The sequence below is a fragment of the Mus musculus genome, chromosome 9 (assembly GCF_000001635.26).
Source record: "Mus musculus strain C57BL/6J chromosome 9, GRCm38.p6 C57BL/6J".
Classification (NCBI taxonomy): Eukaryota; Metazoa; Chordata; class Mammalia; order Rodentia; family Muridae; genus Mus; species Mus musculus.
In genome coordinates, this window is record NC_000075.6 from 92,578,192 (window position 1) to 92,600,175 (window position 21,984).

The 21,984-nt window shown below is 39.3% G+C and overlaps 1 protein-coding gene across 3 annotated transcripts in view; it reads left to right on the top strand.

Moving 5' to 3' along the window:
- Positions 1–21,984, top strand: part of Plod2 (procollagen lysine, 2-oxoglutarate 5-dioxygenase 2) — a 68,793-nt gene that overhangs the window by 38,556 nt on the left and 8,253 nt on the right. For 2 of the 3 annotated variants that reach the window (NM_001142916.1, NM_011961.3), the window contains exons 4-12: positions 3,011–3,174; positions 6,300–6,412; positions 8,648–8,711; positions 10,410–10,507; positions 13,109–13,210; positions 15,554–15,679; positions 17,071–17,192; positions 18,145–18,249; positions 20,397–20,522. In NM_001142916.1, the coding sequence (NP_001136388.1) occupies positions 3,011–3,174; positions 6,300–6,412; positions 8,648–8,711; positions 10,410–10,507; positions 13,109–13,210; positions 15,554–15,679; positions 17,071–17,192; positions 18,145–18,249; positions 20,397–20,522 (1,020 nt within the window). Of the gene's footprint in view, positions 1–3,010; positions 3,175–6,299; positions 6,413–8,647; positions 8,712–10,409; positions 10,508–13,108; positions 13,211–15,143; positions 15,680–17,070; positions 17,193–18,144; positions 18,250–20,396; positions 20,523–21,984 lie in introns of all 3 variants that reach the window. The other variant, XM_030244393.1, reaches the window with a different exon arrangement.

Genomic DNA, 21,984 nt, shown 5'->3' on the forward strand with positions numbered 1-21,984 from the left:
ACCCTTTCTCAGAAGAGGAAATATTTTACATTTTTTAGTCAAAATAATATTCTTACTTGAATTATGTGAAAATAATTTCCTTCTCATCTACCTTAAGAGAATTGCATTTTAAAAATAATGTGCATGAAATGCTAAATTAGCAAATTAAACATCATTATCTTCTTCTTTTATAAGCTATTGACTTTATTAATAACCTAAAATACAGTTTTATCTTTGTCCTTCACTAGAGTTCCAAAGAGGAAAACATTCACTTTCCATATGGCATCTACAACTTTTTTGGCCAATCTGGGGATTAAATCCAGGTTTCCTTCACCTGAGGACAAGGCTGTACGTGGAGTTTCACACCCACCACCCAGCTCCTGCCCTCCTTTGTAACATTTGAGTATGTGGTGCTACTTAAATATTTTCTATAAACTATATCTGTCTGTCTGCCTGCCTGCTTGCCTGCCTTTTCATCCATCCGTCTGTCCATCTATCCATCTATCCATCCATTCATCCGTCCATCCACCCAGTGATTATAAATCATGGCTCTTTCATCCACCAAGGAGCATTTTTAACTATTTTCAGAAACTGTCTTGGCCTTTTGAGGCTCTCTCTCCTCCTGACTTCACAGAGTTTGAGCTTCTGCTCTCATCTTTAGTCTTATCCTCTCTCTCTCTCTCTCTCTTTCTCCTTCCCTCCCTCTCTCTCTCTCTCTCTCTCTCTCTCTCTCTCTCTCACACACACACACACACACACACACACACACACACACACACATACACATGCACGCAAAAGCACTTGCATTGTGGGCACATACAAACAAAATTAACAACTAGTATTTTGGAGTAAAGCAACTATGGTAAAAATAGGATTGACAAGGTCAGTTATACAGAAAAGTTTTATAAGTCAGATTAGCTTGCTTATTTAATTTTAAAAACACATCAAAAAAGTTACTTTTGAGATTTCAGAGTACGTTTACTGAGATATAAAACTTGCTTTAAAATAGACATATATCTTTAAAGTTTATTTAAAACCCATACACATAACATGTATATGTGCATGCCTTTTCCCGTGTCCTGCTTTGTAAGCAGCCCCTCCTCCAGTTAATAACCAGCAGCCACCGTGCTTGCTAATGTATGTAGTAACACACTTACAGTGTGTTAGCAACTGTTAACCAACAATTGCTATTTACTGTCACTTTCCCTCTGTTTTATAAATGAGAAAGTAAGCTAGGTTAAATAACTTGTTAATAACTGATAGCCGGCAGCAAAGCTGGAGTCAGACTGTAGCTGGTACACTACACACTGTGATAGACTGTGATTATACTGTTAGTAGTGCCAAGAGCATTTTCCTTATTGATTCCAGAAAGAAAAATCACATATTATAATATGTACCTATCTATCTGCAATCTTTCTCTGACAGTCTCCCTATCTGGATATTCATAAACAGAAATTTAATTTTGAAGTGCAATATTTCATAATAGAAATATAAATCACTGATTAATTTTTCTAGAACAGCATCAAGTGAAAAGAAATTAACTTATTTAAACAGTAGCTTTAGATATTACTTCAAAAAACCTGGGGGATGGTGTGTTGAGTGGTGGATTGTATGAGTAATTCCAGCGCCCATAGGTTGAGCTAGGAGAATTTCAAGTGTAATGGCAGTCTGGGCTATGTAGTGAGAATCTTATCTCAGAATAAATTAGGAAATACCAAATTTGTTTAGCCGAGTTACAGAATTTAGTTATATAATTCTTCATTCAGTTTTTAGCCACGTATTCCATTTTCTAAAGATGTAAGCACTTGTTCCCTATGCAAAGGAAGGAGCAGAGAGACAATGCGGGCAGCTTCATTTTTAAAGGATGAGGTGTGGCGGTTAATGTGTCCTGCTTCTTCATACTGTGCTGGACAGAGTTACTCACATGACATATCTTACTTCCTTTCCTAGTACTTTCTAAGAAGGATGGCCTGTGCTCCACTTACACACGAGTGAGGCCACCATTATAGGATTCGCATGTAGAAGAGGGGCAGGTATTATCTTTGCCAAGAGCATAATGGAAAACATACACTTATGGTATTTTTGCTAAGTTCTTTAACTCAGTAAAGTATACATTACTAACTCTTACATGTGCATATCCAGTCCCTCATAGATACAGCTAAAGAACACCGATGGAGCAGCCCTGTGCTGGGCCATGTGACTCACAGTCAGCCTGCATGTTAGCCATTAGGAAACCCTTTGCAGAACTCAAGAGCTTGTCCTTCGTATTTGCCGCCTACCATAAGCATTAGCTTAGAGCCGGACAGACATTGTCTTTCAGCTGCACTGATGTAAAAACAAGTACTGCTAGATTTAAAGTTGTAATAAGCTAGAACTTTCTGCAGAGATGTTACATTTCTAACAGAGGTTATTACAATTCATTTTCTGTTAAGTTATGATCCTATGAGTTAGTTCTGAAAAATAAAGTCCGGGAAGGATGGTGGGATCAGGAAAACTGAGACTTAAATTATATGGTTAATTTCACCTTGTTTTGAATTTATGGATCTGACTAAGAATAAGAATGTAATTAAGATTCCATATTATAGAGTATATCAACTATTAAGTGTATACTGATAGCAGCGTGAGATATGTTAGTCAAAACCAGTTTATCAGGGATAATAATGAATTGGTCACTGAAACTTCCTGTCTATGAATGTCACTAAAATATTTGACTGTCAAGAGAGAAGCCTTATCAAGTATTTATGCTGGTGTCATTCATTTAAATTAACTGTAACATTTGCCCATTGGCTTATAATTTTTATTTGGAGATAAGTTACTATATATTATCATGAAAAATATCTCATATTTTTATTTCGTTTGTCAAATGTAGTTCCTGTGATGTGAGTTGGGAAGAGGTTGCCTGCTGTGTTCTCTAAACCTGTTTTAATCCTGTATGGATTCTTTTTTTTTTTTAGAGATTTTTTTCTTACTCAAATTGTGCTTAAATTCTGAAACATGCATTTTGAGACTTGTTTGTTTCTTCTAAAAACAGTTTTGATGTTGTATTTGCTGGTGGGCCTGAAGAAGTTCTTAAAAAGTTCCAAAAGACAAATCATAAAATCGTCTTTGCAGCGGACGGGCTGCTGTGGCCAGATAAGCGGCTGGCAGACAAGTACCCTGTTGTGCACATTGGGAAACGCTACCTGAATTCTGGAGGTATGAACAGTGCTGCTATAGACGGAAGTCTCAACCCCATAAGCATGATCTTGCTAGGAAATATTCTGAAAGCTCACTCACAGGTTAGCGCTTGAAAACCATTTCCCTTGGACTACCTGTGTATCTAGGCAGTGTGGATATTCAACTTACCACATTATAAGTGAGAATTAAGTCTTCTCATTACAGTTCATTGAGGTGTTTTTGGCATAGGATATTAAGTTTTAATAAGTTTACTTTGAAAAAGTTTCATGTTTAATCTGTAATTGTGTTATTAAAAATAGTCACTTGTTAATCTGGTCTGTTTTTAAATATATTGTGCTTAATTACTTACTGTGACTATTTTTAGTCAAAACGTTAAATAGTGTCTGAGTGTACAGAAGTGTTGTATTCCCCACATGAACCACCACAGATTAAAAGTGATCACATACACTTTTTTTTTGTATTTTTTTTATTAGGTATTTTCCTCGTTTACATTTTCAATGCTATCCCAAAGGTCCCCCATACCCACCCCCCCAATCCCCTACCCACCCACTGCCCCTTTTTGGCCCTGGTGTTCCCCTGTACTGGGGCATATAAAGTTTGCAAGTCCAATGGGCCTCTCTTTGCAGTGATGACCGACTAGGCCATCTTTTGATACATATGCAGCTAAAGACAAGAGCTCCGGGATACTGGTTAGTTCATATTGTTGTTCCACCTATAGGGTTGCAGTTCCCTTTAGCTCCTTGGGTAATTTCTCTAGCTCCTCCATAAGGGGCCGTGTGACCCATCCAATAGCTGACTGTGATCATCCACTTCTGTGTTTGCTAGGCCCCGGCATAGTCTCACAAGAGAGAGTTATATCTTGGTCCTTTCAGCAAAATCTTGCTAGTGTATGCAATGGTGTCAGCATTTGGAAGCTGATTATGGGATGGATCCCTGCATATGGCAGTCACTAGATGGTCCATCCTTTCGTCACCGCTCCAAATTTTGTCTCTGTAACTCCTTCTATGGGTGTTTTGTTCCCATTTCTAAGAAAGGGTAGAGTGTCCACACTTTGGTCTTCGTTCTTCTTGAATTTCATGCGTTTGGCAAGTTGTATCTTATATCTTGGGTATCCTAAGTTTCTGGGCTAATATCCACTTATCAGTGAGTACATATTGTGCGAGTTCCTTTGTGATTGGGTTACTTCACTCAGGATGATACCCTCCAGGTCCATCCATTTGCCTAGGAATTTCATAAATTCATTTTTTTTAATAGCTGAGTAGTATTCCATTGTGTAAATGTACCACATTTTCTGTATCCATTCCTCTGTTGAGGGGCATCTGGGTTCTTTCCAGCTTCTGGCTATTATAAATAAGGCTGCTATGAACATAGTGGAGCATGTGTTCTTCTTACCGGTTGGGACATCTTCTGGATATATGCCCAGGAGAGGTATTGCGGGATCCTCCGGTAGTACTATGTCCAATTTTCTGAGGAACCGCCAGACTGATTTCCAGAGTGGTTGTACAAGCTTGCAATCCCACCAACAATGGAGGAGTGTTCCCCTTTCTCCACATCCTCGCCAGCATCTGCTGAGAAAAATTGACCTTGGAGACATTATAGACTATGTTCCCCTTGAGCTGAGATTAATGGAAACACACAGACAGAAGGCATGACCTCCTAGATGGAGGACCTGCATTCTGTGAGAGCTTTGGATTAGGTTGTATTTTGTATTCAATTATTTTTTCCTGAAAATGGCATGTATCCTGTGGTACACATTCATCTAGACAGCAAAAAAGCCACTGATGGAAATGTTAGAGGACCTCAAGGTGCTGTGGAGATGACAGATATTAGCATATCAATGCTGGTGGCAGTGATCTAATACAGGGAAGCCCTCGAAGATAGGGGAGGAAGCGTCTACCTGCAGCCAGAATTGTTAGCGAGAAGGCGGGGACCATGAGAGTGTGCAGTCAATGTGTGCTTTCAGAAACAGTCTGTGAGAGGTATTCAAAGGACATGAGTTATGACCTAGTGAGAGTGGATCATTTAGCTTTAAAACACGCCAGTAGAAAAAAATATATCAAGCATGTATATGAATGTAATTCTATTTCACTTATTTAAGGATAGTTGACCTTAGAAGAAGGATAAGAAAATAATTTTTTATAAGACAATATTATAAGTTGCTAAAAATCTTATGTTACTAATTTTTAATTTTAGAACATGACTCATAGTAATTAAACATACATTGTTAGGCTGGAGACGTTCTCTGTGTGAACGGTCTCACTGTTTCCCCAGCTCAGAGCACCAACATCAGATCAGCTAGCTCACACATCCGTAACTCCAGTTCAGGGGGATCTGACACCGTCTTCTGGCCAGTGTGAGCACCTGCACACACTGCACACACTGCACACATACAAACAGGCAGAGGAGCAAACATAAAATAAGTCTTTTATAAACTGTTGTCTCTGTGTGGTGATTCTTGCCTGTCAGTGCAGCAGAGCAGCCAACTGCATGTCTGAACCTCAAAGGAAGACTTAGAAAAGGATCTTGTTGTCTCTGGTCTTTATGATACATGCCATTGGCAGATTCCGTGCATAGGCTCGAAGGCCAAGGGGAACACTCCAATTTTAGAATTCCCTTCTCCAGACAATGACATATAAAAGCTAGCCAGAAAAGCAATCTAGCAGACACAGTAAGACTGGTTCAAGTAATGGAAAAAATTCCCCGCATTCCCTAGATAGAAAATTTCCTCATGATGTTGTAGTTAGTGACAGCCTACATTCTTTGCCTACACTGGAATCCTGGCACAGCAGGAGACGTTCCCTTCATTCAGAAGCAGTGGCTCCTTTTCTTTTCAGTGGGTGCAGGCAGAGCTATTCCCAAGGTCCTGGGGAGTGACATCTTACCCCGCTCCTTCCTTAGTAACCTTTGAAGGTTAGTTCCTATGTGCCACTTAACTTCAGGAATGAAGTGCATTCAAAGCATCTTTGGTTATCTTGCATTGTATGATAGTTGGTATCATCTCTCCGTTAAAGCATACCTACTGATACGTTAGACCTCATGACTTCCCAGCATTGTCAGCTGCCCAACGGCGCTAACATTGACATGTGGATGTGCATTTAGATCCTAGAATCCCGAGCTCTCTGCTGTGTTTTTGTGCATTGCAGGCTTTATTGGCTATGCCCCGTACATCAGCCGTCTGGTCCAGCAGTGGAATCTGCAGGATAATGATGATGATCAGCTCTTTTACACGAAAGTTTACATCGACCCACTGAAGAGGGTGAGCAGTAGCTTGCAATTTCTCATTTGCTGTTTTGGCTGCTTTGATATATATATAGTCCTCAACCAAGTGGTCAGAGAAACAACGGATTTTGGAAGCTGAATTGCAAATTATGTGGGTCCCATCACAGTTAGAAATGCACAAGAAAGTGTAACCAGCATGGAGTGGTGCCCTTGCTCACTCTCCTGCCCTGCCTTGGGTATGAGAACTCTCTGTCTCTATCTCTCAGTGGTCGAGTCAGAAGCCTTGTCCAACCGGGGTTCATCAGCGAGGAAAATAATAGGTGTAAGACCCTGTTATTTGCTGTATTTTGTGGAAGAACACAATGGAACAACTAGAAAATTCAGGGCTGACATCTACCATTGTGTTTGCCACCCACTGTAGCCTCATTACCCGGCCTTCAAATATCACAATGAGGTTAAGGCAGTAACGTTTCTGAGACTGGAGACCAAAGACAATGCCAAACGATCATACCAAATTTGGAGCACATGACTATTATTAAGACAGTGGTTTTAGCAATAACAAAGGAATCTGTCTATCTATCCATCCTTCTGTCTGTCTGTCTGTCTATCTATCTATCTATCTATCTATCTATCTATCTATCTATCTATCTATCTATCTATCTATCTATCTGTGTTTGAGTACTGTCTTTCTGTCTGTCTGTCTGTCTGTCTATTTTCCTGTAAGGTCCCGTGAAGCCCAGGCTTTCCTTGAACTCCTTATCCTGTTTCTGTCTCTGGCGTGCTGTAATTTATAATTATATACAGCTGTGACTGGCAATACTTTGATGACTTTGAAATGGCATATGGATAAGTTCACTTCAGAGACAGTTTTTTTACTTGAAAAATGACATACCTCTTCTCATCTCTGTGAGACTTGTCCCTTCAAGTATGAGGGAGTTTCACCATTGTCCAGTAGCTGGTGTTGTAGATACAGTGTGATGGACAGGGTCCTATGAAGATAAATTTCAGTAGGTTTTATAGCCAGCAGGAAGGCTAAGAATGTTGGCAAAGGGGCTAAACAGATGTCTCAGTGGGTAAAACACTGGCTGTGACAGCCTGAAGACCAAGTTGGGATCCTAAATACCACATAAATGCTAAGCAGACTCACCTGTAATCCCAGTGCGGAGAAGCAGGCTGGCTGTCACTGGGGCAATCGAGCTAGCGGGCTAGCCAAATAAGCTCAGTTGGTGAGCTCCACATTCAAGTGAGAAGCCCTACCTGCCGCCATAGACGGTCGAGAGCAGTAGAGAAAGATAGTCAGTGTAGACCTCTGGCTTCTACATACATGTGTGAGAAAAAGAGTGCTTTGGGATGTATGTAGATTGTGGAATGAATTAATCATGAAATTCCAGAGATAAGGCCTGAGATTCTAGAGAGACAGAGACAGCGTCTTATTTCTTAATTAAAATACTATAATTGTCACAAACAGAATAATTAGAAGTAGTAGTGGGCCTAATGGCATAGGTGTTTTGTTTGTGTATTTATGTTTTCCTTCTAGAACACTAAGGGTTGGGGGGAGATCATGGGCTGTAACACTGGTATTCTGCTTTCTGCTTGTCACTGCTCCATTCCTAGCCTGGAGTGTGTATTATCCATGTGTCCTCTATAGCCTAGATGACTGGTGAATCCCAGTCTTTATAGGCATGCTCTAGGCAGATAAAATTCAGGAGAGTTTACAAAGAATGCCATTGGAATTCATGGGCTGTCCTTAGTGAGCCTTTCTGGAAGGGTTGGCAAGTGCATTTGCATTTCTTTGACAACATATCATGTGACTGCACGTTACACATGAATAAAATTTTGTGCTTCTCAAATACATAGGCCATATTAAAAATCCTGGGTACTGTTACAACTCAGTTTGCCTCATGCTTTATAGAAAACATTCGTAAAATTTATTTAAGCTTTAATTCAGAGTAAAAGCAAATGTAATTTGAAAATATATACATATTTAAATAGTATGAGATAACGTTTTGTGGATTTTCTGTGCACTGTAAATATAATTGTAATTTTCCTTGAATTGGGAGTCCTGCACACTGTCACCAGGGACACAAGATTCATGTGGGTGCAAATGTCAGGTGTGCAGTGGCGTCTGTCTCAGACATTTGAATATTTTCAAATGCATTGAACAAGTATTTTAAAGTGCAAATCCCTGCAAAGATACTTATAGCAATATGACTGCACTGTTGGCTATTTCTGTTGTAATTTTCAGTGTTTTCCTGTTTTCCTGTTTTTTTAGGAAGCTTTTAACATCACACTGGATCACAAATGCAAAATTTTCCAGGCCTTGAATGGAGCTACAGGTACAGACGCCCGTGCTACCTTCTCGTACACGTGAATGCCCGTTTTCAGCATTCTCTCCTGCATTAGACCATTCGGTGCTATAGTCAATGTGGCCATGCTTAAAATGTTCAAAACATCGGGGACTGAATTCAACCCGATGTGTTTCCATATAGTGCAGAACAATTCTCCCCTGAGTAAAAAAGTTAAGTGCTGGCCTTGCATCACTTACATTGGCTGGGCAGCTTTGAGTTTATTACATCCCTACAACACACTGTTTGGTTCAAGCTTTTTGGGTGCTGAGTCTTGTGGAAGGGTTAATGGTCCTCTAGTAAATTGAAAGTCAATTGGTAAAATCTATGAATGGATTGCGGAAGAGTGAGAGGAGATCTGAACACCTGTACACTGGTGCATATGCACAGAGTGTGTGCATGCCTACACATTTAGGAGCACACTCCACAGAGCACCTGTGCTCACAGCACTTATGTGAGTACACTCCCACAGTGTGTATGCATGCACCAACATATGTAAGAGTGCATACACGTACACACCTATACATATGTGAATACCCTCTCAGTGTACACACTTAACACCTGCACCCTTACGACTATATGCACAAGGTGTATCACATGTGTGTATACTCACAGAAAGCATGTGTGTACACTAGTACGTATATGAATACACTTTCACAGAGCATATGAGCATACATGTTTGCGTACTTACTTGAGAGTGCATGTACAGCGTGCTTGTGCACACTCGTGGCGAGCCATACAGAGCATATGCACACCGCATATGCACAGAGCAAATGCACACAGCTGCACATGTATATATACATCTGTGTACACCTGTGCATTTGTCAGTACTTGCTCATACAACATGCAGATATATCTGCACATTTGTGTGTGTGCACACAACTGTATACTTGTGGCTACTCAAACAGTACTTGAGCACACACTTGCATGCCTGTGAGTACACACACAGAATGTGAGCATGCCTGCATTTTTGAATACATCTGTGCACATGTACATACTTGTGAACATCCTTGATTGTATTATTTTTCTAGTGATACATACACCCCAGTAGGACATGTCAGTGCATTAATTTGTGAATTGAAAGTCAAAAGATTTTATCTATGAATGCATTATTACTTTAAAAATTAAGAATGTGCTAGAGTTCAACATAGTTTACAGTGCTGTCGATACAGTGCCTAGGTTCTTGGGATAGAAAGTGTGTAGTGTTTAGAACTGTGAGGAGAGAAGCCTAAAATGCAAATGCAATGCCTCTCACGTCCCTTATGTCTTTTGGGACCGTCATAGAAGGTCAACTGAGAATTGTCCACCTTATCAGGTACCCAGTCAGCTGTGGAGTCTTGCTTATATCTGGGATCGCATGCTTACCACACACACACACACACACACACACACACACATTTCTTGCTGTTTCTAGAACAGCCCTTCAAGGCCAGTCTGGGTCCACTACAGGAGAATAACTTGTGACAGTGTGCTGGCATCACACTGCTAGGAACCAGGTCAGGGACCAGTGTATCACCCTTCTACCACTTCAGCACCCAGCTTAGTGACAAGGCATTTGGTTGGGAGCCAGCTTTGGTTTGCTAACTATGGACTTGGAGAAGATAGTTTCTATGCATTAAAAAATGGGATAGAAACCCATAGACCTACATATGTTTGAAGTTGACAAAGACTTTTCTCTTTTTAACCCAGATGAAGTTGTTTTAAAGTTTGAAAATGGTAAAAGCAGAGTGAAGAATACATTTTATGAAACACTGCCAGTGGCAATTAATGGAAATGGGCCCACCAAGGTGAGTACCTGGGCCCTCAGTTCACTGTCTGTTTCTCAGTGTTGGGCTGTGGAGAAATACACGAGGGTCATCATGTGTTAAAATTTATGTGAGAAACTTTAGTGTGAATAATTTATTTACATTGTCTTTATGCAATATAGCATCTGGTTTACAATAAACAGCATTTTCCCTTAGCAAGATTATGACCTTGTATTCTATAGGTAGACACTTCACTTTAGTGTTCATTTTTATTTTTTTAGGAAGAGTCAAGGCCAGAAGACAGGAGAGCAAACCATATTCCCCAAATTTTTCAGAGACCTTAGGATAATCACCTGTTTTGCACAGGAAAAGAAGTAATTTCTTCAATTCTCTTGATTTATTATAAAATGACCTTAATTCATGTATCCAAATCATAATGCGTAGCCACTGTGACCTTCAAGAATAGCTAGATATGGTTCAGGATATGTCCTTGGCAAGTGCACATGACATCATCCTTGGAAGTGCTTTGAAGAGGAGTCAGGAAAGTGCTAGACCCAGTGCCCAGGAGTCCAGGGCGGCCTCGCCCTGTAAGCGACTTTCCACACCTTCCATGGCAGCCAACAGAAATGTGTCCAGTTATGAGGAAAACAGATGCCCTGGTGTGTGGGAATTGGTAGGAGGTGGAGAGTTTGCCATGGGATGACAAACACGGGGACATTTCCCATCAGAAGGACTGTTTCTCAATATCTTAATCACTCAGGGAACAAAGGGCAGAAGGTGGAAAGTTACAAGATAAATTTTAATTCCGAAAACAGCAAGCAAAAATGTCCCTTTGTGCTTTACCCCTTGGAACTAGTAACCACTTCTCATTCATACAGGGAATCTAGTAGATGAATTCATGGCATAGATATTAAATTTTTATGTTATTTCTAAATTGTCAGTCATATGTTGTGAGGATTTTTTAATGTGTCCAATTTTATATTTCCAACTTTGCAGTTTTCATGTCTTTTAAAAGTGACCTGTATTAAGGTGTCCATTTTTATATAAGCATGTATTATTTTAATAGTCACTTTTATTATTTGACAATCAGAAGTACTTTCTATGTCGGCTTCTGTTATGCATTTAAAATGTTGCCATTGCCTCCTACCCCTTTTCAGTGGTGTCATTGTACACTCCTGGCTAGCCTGAAACCTGCCTCATAGACCAAGTTAGCTTTGAACTCAAAGAGATCCATCTGCTTCTGCCTCTGGAGTGCTGGGATTAAAGGTGTGCACCCACATGCTCAGCCACACTGACCCTTGAAACATCAAAATGACTGCCATGGCCATATGGCTCCTGACTTCTGACATACCATATCATCCAAAGTAAACGCCCCTGTGGTGCTTGTGCATTGTCTTAGGTTTCCAGAGGTTCAGTGTAGCTGCATCTATAGCATCTTAGCGGCACAAAGGCTTCCCTGTCCTAATGCAGAGCTTACTGGTTTCAGCAGCCTGTTATTGAAATTTTCAGTGCAGTGGAAATATGTGGACAGAGCTGTGGAAGGGCTCTGGTCAAGTGGCTAAGTCAACTCCTTCTGCACTGCAGTTTAGAGCCAGGAGAAGCTGGAAAACAATTCTCCTGGGCACTTCCTTATGTCTTTTTACTTCTATCTTTAATACAGGTGACATTCTTTTGATGATCTTACTTATGCCATGATTTTAAAAAATGGTTAGATAAGAATAGTGGGGATTTGAGGAGTGTTCTCACAGTGATAATGTTAGGTTACAACAGATCCTGTGTGGTATCAAGACTGCAAAATATGTAGTGACTTTGTTACTTGTACATCTAGAGAATATCTTCTTCAATGTCCCAATTTCAGAGAGTTTCTAGATATGTTTAGGGCTCAAAGGTAATTGTACTCTGCTTGCTTCTTGTGCCATCTTCCAGTTAATCTCAGTCGATACTTAGAAGGGAGGTGCCTAAATCAGGGAGGAGGAGGCACCTTGTCAGATAGGTATACAGCCTGTATTTTAGCACATCCTTGGTTTGCGGATTGGACAGTTTAGTCCCCTGCTGCATCTGTGCTCTGAGCAGCACCCCAAAGCCTGGCTGACAGATATGTATCCAGAAATTGCTTAATGTTCTTTGGTGATGAAGTTTCCTTGTGGGGGGCGGTAACCTCAGTATTTGTTTTGTGTGATGTGTTAGGGAGAGATCGTATTACTCCTGCCCCATTTTCTGCAGGTGTTGAGCTGTACATTTAAATACATTTATCTCATTACTAAATTACTAACACATGGTTTATGGCGGTTCGTCTCAAATGTCTTATTTGCTCCTTTAACACTTTTCTGTGCGGCATATTTTTGCAATAGTCATTTTGATTACTATTCCTTCCATCAAGTTATATCAATTAGTACAACTCCCATGTTTTATGACAATACAGACATTTCTAGACACGGTTTGCAGCAGGTAGTGATTCGCTGTCTGAAGAAAACTTTTGTTAATGTGTATGTATTGTTGATAAATGTTAGTGTGATTCTGGGGATATACTAGGTACAGACAGAATTCCAGGTACAGACAGAATGCTGTGGAGCTATGGGTATCGGTTGAGGACATGGTTGTGGGTAAGGACTTCCACTTACCTGTTTTTCTTGCACTTACTAGATTCTCCTGAATTACTTTGGAAACTATGTTCCAAACTCATGGACACAGGAAAATGGCTGTGCGCTTTGTGATGTTGACACAATTGACTTGTCTACAGTAGATGTAAGTGGGATTTATTTGTATGAACTTACATTAAAAATCTACATTGTCATAAAATGCAGCGGCTCAGGAAAAAGGCAAATTGTTATGTACTGTCCCTTGGCGATTACTAGTGGACTTACACTGTAAAAGGACGGTGACTGAGAAAGTCTATTAGTTTGTCTTTTTGAATTGTTTTGAAACCACTAACAGCCAAAAGTTGGGGGAATTGAGCATTGACAGCATGCCTGGGAGATAAAGCAGCACAGGGTGAAAATAAAGTCCCTGGGGACTTGTGTGGCGGCAGTCCCTGGGGAGCAGTAAGGTCCCCCACGCAGCACACTGGAACTCCCAGGATGAATGCTTCATTTCTCATTGCTGCCTGAAGGGAGGAGAAAAAGTACATTGTCCGCATTTAGTAACTTCTGAATAGAGCTCTGTGTCACTTGAAAGTAAGGATTTTTCTGGCCAGACTTTCAAGCAACAAACTAAATGTTTCCTATCTGGAAAGCAAGCCAGAACACTTCTGAATGAATCCGCACCACAGAGATGTTTAAACGTTTGTCTTGATGTTTTTTGCAGAAAATGGTGGTGTCCTCTGGAAGGAGAATCAGTTCCTTCTGTTTGGATTTTCCTTTCTAATATAAAATTTCTGGTTGAAGGATAAAATGCTCATGTTGAGTTTTTTTTTTAATTCAACATATAAATAATGTTTTTTCGTATATAAATAATTTCGTTAAGTGTGCTTGACTTACAACTTTATGAAATGTGCTAGAAAAGGAAAACAACTCATTCCTAAATATAATAAAATCTGTAGTCTCAAAATGTAGTCATCATTTAATAGGGACATAGAAATTAAATATTTGTAGGAGTTAAGGTTCCAGATTCAGCATGGGTTTAGATGTGGGTCATAGCACATATTTATTGGGTAAAAGTTTCTGTTGTATTCTAATTCATTCATGCTTTGTTCGGGCATGTGTTTGTGTGCATGCTATTATGTGCTATTAAGCCGTCAGAGGACAGCTTGCAAGAATTTGTTCTCGCCCTTTATTATGAGTCCTATGGGGCATAAACACATTTACTACCTTTACTGCTGGAGTCCTAGTGGCACTACATGTGCCTATTTTAGATACTTTTAGTGTTTCATAGATGTCTAACTATTGTTGCTACTGTTTTAAAGAATTAAAATAAGCACATATAATGGCGCAGAGTTACTCCTGATTCCATCTTGCTCTTGTATAAGGTGGGATGGTTAATAACCATTAGGACATTGAGTGAAACCCGTACAAGACTGGGAGCGACTCTCGAGTCACTTCCTCCACTGAACTGGAAGCTCCTAGAGGCTGGGTGTGCTGCCTCCAGGGTTTTCCCCTTACTTACAGTCTAGCAGGCAGTGTCTGAAGTGACGAGCAAAGCTCAGGCTCACATTCCTGCAAACATGTTCACGTATTCAGGTAACGGAGGGATGTGCGTGAAGAGATGAGGAGAGCCAAGTCAGCACTTCCCATGTGTGGGACTGAAGGTCTGGCTCAGGGGTATTGAGCTTGCTCAGCATGTTTCGGCTCCAAGAAGGTGTCTCGTATCTCTTGCTTAGCACGGCTGCATAGTAGTTGGCTTGTGTCTATATTTTTCCTCCTTAATTGTAACCTTTTAAAACCAGGAGCTTCCATTCCCTTTGGTAAAAGCATCACAAAGACTGCCATAGTCAACGTGTATCCAGGCAGTTGCATATAGAGAGTTAAAGAAGGAAACTACACCTGAGTATGCTTAAGGTAGATTTAAGAAAATGCACAAAATATTTTCATTAAGATAAAATATTAGTGAAAGTAGTGTATATAAAATAATGTGAAGAAAAGAGTAAAAACAAATGAGCCTATTTATAAGGTGAGATTATTCATCTCCATCCTCCTCCTTCTCCTTTTTCCTTTCTTCTCATCTCTCCTATCTCCCTGCCTAGGGATAGTCAGACCATCTACCAGTAAGCAATACCCCTGGCCTGGAACTTACCGAATTTTTCAAAACAGTTCAGCTCTGAAGATATTTTTCTGAGAACAGTCATGAAGGAAGTGGATCACGGAAGAGTAGGCTGTATCCCACATTCATGCGATGAGTAGGATAAAACCTTTCAGGAACATGATATGACTTGATCAAATCACTTTGGCTTCATGGAAATGAACTTGCAGTGTGAGAGGACACCGGCGATTGATGCAAGCTTAGTGATTATGCTGACTGACATGAAAGTCTAGTGTGCTGTTGTTGTAGTTGTCGTTTGTTTGTGGTTGACCCCCACTGTGGTGCTGCTTAAGATTTGAGTAGAATTTAGTCGTGCTGATAGTAATTTGCTTTTGTATTTGCTGGAACATGTAGGTCCCTCCCAAGGTTACACTGGGTGTTTTTATTGAACAACCAACCCCCTTTCTACCTCGATTCCTGAACTTACTGTTAACACTGGATTATCCCAAAGAAGCCCTTCAACTCTTTATTCATAATAAAGTAAGTATTTCCCTCTGAGGGTTGTGGGTGAGAATTCTTTTGAAGTGACTTCCCTGGCATCTAAAACCAAGTGGAAGGTTTTACTTGCATTCTACCTTAAGAATTGAAAATTAAATCTAATATTAGGCTGAGCAGTGTGAAATTGACACTTTCTGTAGACCAAAATGCCTGAGTATTAGTCCTTTTCATACAGCATGTCTGTGAAGGGTGTGTGGAAGAGCTGTGTTCCTTTCCATTGGACAGGGTTTGGGGCTTTCTTTTCAGTGGGTTTCTGACCATTGCTGATTTTCTAGGAATAAAACCATAACATCACAACTAAAACTAGAGAGAGCACTACTTCCAGCCATCTCAAAGTGGCATGTGCTTCACCAGAGGAATTTGATATTTTTATTTCTTGCAAGACATGAAGCATGCTATGTTATACTTTTGTAGTAATAGTGGGGTTTTTTGTTTGTTTGTTTGTTTGTTTTTAACTATTGTCTTTTGAATGTCTCAGAATCTTTTTTTTGGAACTATTTTAAATTTTCAGAAGATCTTTAGTAATTTCAAAGAGTAAATATCAGGAATTTGCTATCAAATTAATCAAATTAATCATAGTAGAGACACTTAAAACAAACCCTTTTTATCTTAAAGGTACTATACTTTTTGTTTACATTTTACCTGCTTTCAGATGGCCTTAAAGTCCTTATTGGTTTCTGTTTGTCATTCTGTTTAAGGTTGTGTCATGCAGCCTCAGGTGACAAGTGACCTTTCTGTGCTGTGAGGGCGCTTTTGAGAAGGCAGGGTAGGATGTGCTACATAAATAGCTCCTCACGGTCTGGTGCTAGCGAGTGAATCCACCTGGACTTCAGTACGGCTGAACCATGCTAAACTGATGGTTTCCACCACAGAACGGCTGTCAATATGAATATGTTGAACAGGCTCCGTTTCACTAAAGACAATCTTGTGTATCATTATTAATTGCTGTCTTTGGCTTCAGAGATTATTGTTAAATTTTATTTTGCACAATGGATATTAATATCCATTATATTTAATAGACCTTCTTTTCTAGATTTTTATGGCAAATGTATAAGAATCTTAGGCAACAAGATTTTGTTTTTCTCCCTTTTGTTCAAATTCTCTTGAATGATCGGAATTCGAGTAGTATTGTAGGACCTAACCAAAGAGCAGATGCTGAAATATTTTTGAAGCCACTTCTCTTTTTGGATATTGATGCAAACTGATTTTATGGTTGTTGTTGTTGTAGTTATGTGTGTGTGTGTGTGTTTAAGTGACAGTTAAGTGCATTTTCTGTAATTGAACAACTGTGAAGCAAATAATTCACGCTTTCAATGTGACACATTGTCTTTATGTATAAAACATGATTGTTTTCTATTTAAAATCTGTTACAGGAAGTTTATCATGAAAAGGACATCAAAGTGTTTGTTGATAAAGCTAAGCATGACATCAGCTCTATAAAAATAGTAGGACCAGAGGAGAACCTAAGTCAAGCAGAAGCCAGGAACATGGGCATGTATGTCTGAACGATGTATGCTGAATAGTATTCTAATAGATGGACTTTATGAAAAAAATTCTCAAAATCATTCTATTAAACGTACAGGGCAGCTGTTTGCTGTGTGTCACAGATCCGGCTGTAGGAGTCAGTTCTGCATGTGTGTGGTTACACAGGACAGCTGTAGAAATTTCTTGTATTTTTCTTTAAGCCGAGTAAAACATTTAACCAGTTTATGAATTGAACTTTAGATAAAGATTGAAACAAAACAACAGATAAAGGAATCTTATGGCTTCAGTAGTGAATGACTTACTTTTAAACTCACCATTAGAAGGCCTTGTATGTAGTGAAGCTCCTGTGGGGAATACAGGTGCTTCTACTTGACAAGGCTAATATTGTATACTCAGAAAAGCATTTGAAGTCTTTTAATATTTCTAATAGAATCCATGTAAAACTCAGCTCATAGAGAAGTGAGGGGTGGCTGGGACTGGCTGGCTTCAAGTCTGCCTCTAGGAAAGTGAGAGACATTGTCTTAAGGGAATAAGGATAAATAAGGATTATCTGTTGTCCTGCTCTGGCTTCTGCACATGATAGGTGCACACACCCCTCCTGTCTATGTCCCTGTAGTCGTGGGCTGCAGGCCTGCGTGTTGGATCATGCTCAGTGTTTTACATGGATTTGGGGCATAAGTTCTTATGCTTGCACAGCAAGAACTATGATCCACTGAGCCATCCCTGTGGCTCCTATATGTTTTTATGCCTTAAAATACACAGTGACTTAAAATTCATTTCTCCCTTGGTCTAAGACGGTGGTGATATATACTCACGCATTGACGAATTAGGGACTTTCAGTATCAAGCAGTGTTGTTTAGAAAATAACGTCAGAGCATCTCTACTTAATGTTTGCTTTTTGCTAATATTTCCAAACAAGAATTTTTATCGAATGCTTATTTTATTTTCCTTCTCAACATCAGGGATTTCTGCCGTCAGGATGAAAAGTGTGATTACTACTTTAGTGTGGATGCAGATGTTGTTTTGACAAACCCAAGAACTTTAAAATTTTTGATTGAACAAAACAGGTATGAATTAATTAGTCATAAGGTAATTGCCCACAGTTGTGAGGGCATACTATCTAACTGTAATAATTCGAGGTAGGTCACATTCAACTTTCTTCTGTACTCTTTAAGTTCCCTGTACTAAATATTCTGTTAGCAGTCGTAGAGCCAAAAGTGTTTAATAGTATTTACAGTCAAAAAGTGGTTGTTTAAAGGCATTTGGTCTATTTTTATATAAGCAACATTTAATTGTGTTATTAAGATATCCAATACTAGTAAATTTTCTAATTTTTATCATTTATAGATATTTTAAATGTAGACTTTCCTAAATCTCATCAGTTATTCCGTAGAGTTGTAGTTCTAAAATCCAAATTTTCCAATACTCCAATCATTCCACAGCGCGCTGTAGTTGCATTTTCTGTTGTACTAATTTCTGCTGACTCGAATTGAAATCGAATAAAGGCATTGCGGATACAAGGGTCTTAATCCTACCTGTTATAATACAGCTACTACTGAGTCTGTTGCTATTTATTCTCTGGTCCTCATGGCGCACATTTGTGCTGTGTGTGTGCGTTAATAATTGTTCCTCACAATAAAATTGAAATGTCAGCATGACTTGACTGTTACACATAGGGAGTCTGCTATGCTGCATCAGCCCATCCTGTATTTGGAGACATGCTCCTTTTGCTGCATAACATGACTCAGCACATGTAGTCATAACTTGAGTCAGCACAAGTCAAGGTTGGAATTTAAATTGTCACATCGACAGTTAAGAGCAGAGAGTATAATTGCTCTTAGATAATTGGTTGCTTATTCTCAGCTAGTTTTTCTCTCTTTTGTTCCTACCCAGGATCCCCTGTGTAGGGAATGGTACCGCCCACAATAGACTGAGTCATCGCACCTCAGTAAACAATTAAAACACCGTGAGAGATGCCCATTGGCCAACCCGATCTAGAAGTTTTTTTTTTTTTTAATTTCCATTTCAATTAGAGTCAGGAACAATCAGCACAACGGGAGGTACAACTACAGCTCGCTGTGGAATGATCAGATTATTGGAAATACCTGATTTTAGAACTATAGTTCTATGAAAATTTTTTTTCTTTAAGACTCTCTCTTCCTTGGTGATGCTAAGTTTTGTTGTGTTGAGAGTTAAAACTAACCAGCACAGATGAGTTAATTTTATGGCAGTTTGTGTAGTGCAAATGCTTGGTACTGTGTTTGTCTCAAAGGTACCACTTTCCAAATAGCTGTTAAGGCAGAATATTGTCACAGTGTCTTACTGTGTTTGCTATGGCTATAACAAAAGGCCACCAACAGGGTAAGCTATAAAGAGTAAGCTTATTATTTGACTCTTGTGGACGTGTACACTGGGTGGTTCAGCGTCAGGAGCAGGGCTTCTTCAGGGCTGCCTGCTGCTTCGTAACATTCTTCGGAATGTTCTGAGGAGAGGAGGGGCAAGAGGAAAAGAGTGTCAAGGTCTCCCTGCTTTTATAACCTTCTCTGAAGTTGATGCATTGCAGGCCACTCAAAGTCCCGTCTCAGCACAACGCGTTAGCAATTACATTTAAACTCTAGTTTCCTAAGGGACTTTGAGTTCCAGGCAAGCGTCTCTGTTTTGTTTTCTGAAGTGAAGGCTGACGTATCCGTTGCTGTTAGGCCAGCTTACAACTATAACCCAGTTTTAAAAGCCCTAAAATCCCGGAGACAGATGGTAAAGTGATTAGGGTTTGTTTTAGGAACCTTGACTCATCAGTGTCTCGGCCCATCTGCGTATTTTGTTTTTTGTTCAACAAATATTCATTGGCTACCTTAATGTTGTAGAGAGTGTTCAGTTTGCCAGTTAAACTAGAATTTAATTTAAACACAAGGAAACAATTTAGTTTTACTCTCTTCAATGTAACTAACATGCTGTTAAAAAGTTATTTTAGTATTTTGTTAGCATTTTCAATAAATGTTCCATTTTTTCTTTTTTAATTAACATAACTGAAAATTTTGTGTATCTATTGAAGAAAAGACGAAGAGACTAATATTTATTTGTGTATTACATATGTGTCTATATGTATGTGTTGTTATAATATGTTAAATGAACTTCACCATGTTATATGTCTTGCAAAATACACAACTCCAATGAATATTTAAAAGTTAATAACACTGTGGGTTTTCTGTCCTAGGAAAATCATTGCTCCTCTTGTGACACGTCATGGAAAGTTGTGGTCCAACTTTTGGGGAGCACTGAGTCCTGATGGGTACTATGCTCGCTCTGAAGATTACGTGGATATTGTTCAGGGGAACAGAGTGTGAGTTGCCTGATGAATCATTTCATATACAATATAGTGACAATATGATCTTACTAATATTACTTTAAAAACATCTTTATCTGTCTTCATTTTGCTTAGGATACATTTGAGAACTTGGAGATCACTTACAGTTACATAAAAACTTTTTTTATTTTTTAAGATCGAAAGGAATCTACATGACTAATAGGACAACTTCATTGTTGTATGATAATACTTGGTTGTCATGTGTACACATCCAGTGGTAGAGAGGAGTAGAACTCTTTCCTAAAGTTGGACAAGAATTTAGTTTATCTAGGTCATTTAATAGCTCTAATAAAACTTGTCTTCATTGTCTTTAAAATTTATAAATACAGAAATAATAATGCAGAAAACCAGAACTTCCACACATTCGCAATTTCATGAGGTGATTTTGTTGGAGCTGGTGGTAGCTTTTAATTTGTCATCTCTGTGTGTAAGATCTAATGTGTACATAAAAAGGTAAGAAACCACTGACATTCAATTGTCATCTTTTAGAGGATTCAAAAAATACAGACGCTATAGAGTACAAATGTACAAGTAATATATACTTTCTAAATGATAGCTGACATTTGCTAAAATTAAAAAAAAATTAGTCTGTCAAGCATCAAAAGAGTTTTTGTTACGGAAATGCTAGGCAAGAATGTCGCTCTTTTTTTCCCCAGATTGTAGGCTAGCATTGCCTGAGTCCTAAGTGCCTCGTCTTAATTATCAAACTCATCAGCTCAGTTTAAATGGGGAATATACTCTGACTTCTAAAAGGAGGTGCCCTTAGATTAAATAACTCATATTTTCCTTGGGAAAATTGTAGCTGTGGCAAGACGTTTTCCTTCTGAAGGTAAAGGTTGACTTAGAAGATTTTCATCTGAAAGATACCAGTGTGATAAAGTTTTTGTTATCTGATAGCATGGTAGGTAAGGGATCAGTACTAAGTCAACTCTGTTTCAGTTACTTTTATTAAGTGTAAAATGACATATAAGTCATATATTTGGTGCTATCCATGGATTTGATGGAAATGAAGGTCATCAAGTGCAGAAGAGTGCCTTCGTGTTGATTGGAGTAAACCATAATTTCTTTGTACACAGTGGCTTCCTGTCTGATTTATCCGTAAGGACCGTGGTCAGTTACTGAGTGCATCTGCATGTGTGCCCTTAGAGGGAAGCATGGTGTATTCCATCACGTTTAGTGTTAGAGTTTACCGGACACATTGTGTAGATCTAAAGGCCTTTTATTGTTTATATTTTTTCATCTAAGTAAGACAAAATGAGGTCTTACACGTCCTTGGTCAGGATTTTTCCTTACTGCTTCCTAAACGTGACAGACGCGGGCCTTGGGGAGCTGATACCAGTCATATAGAGGGAGCCCTGTCAGAATGGGGTGGGGGGGGGCGCAGAGAGAGAAAGGTCTGCAGACACTTACTCTGCAGCTGTGTTTCCTCTCAGCTTTT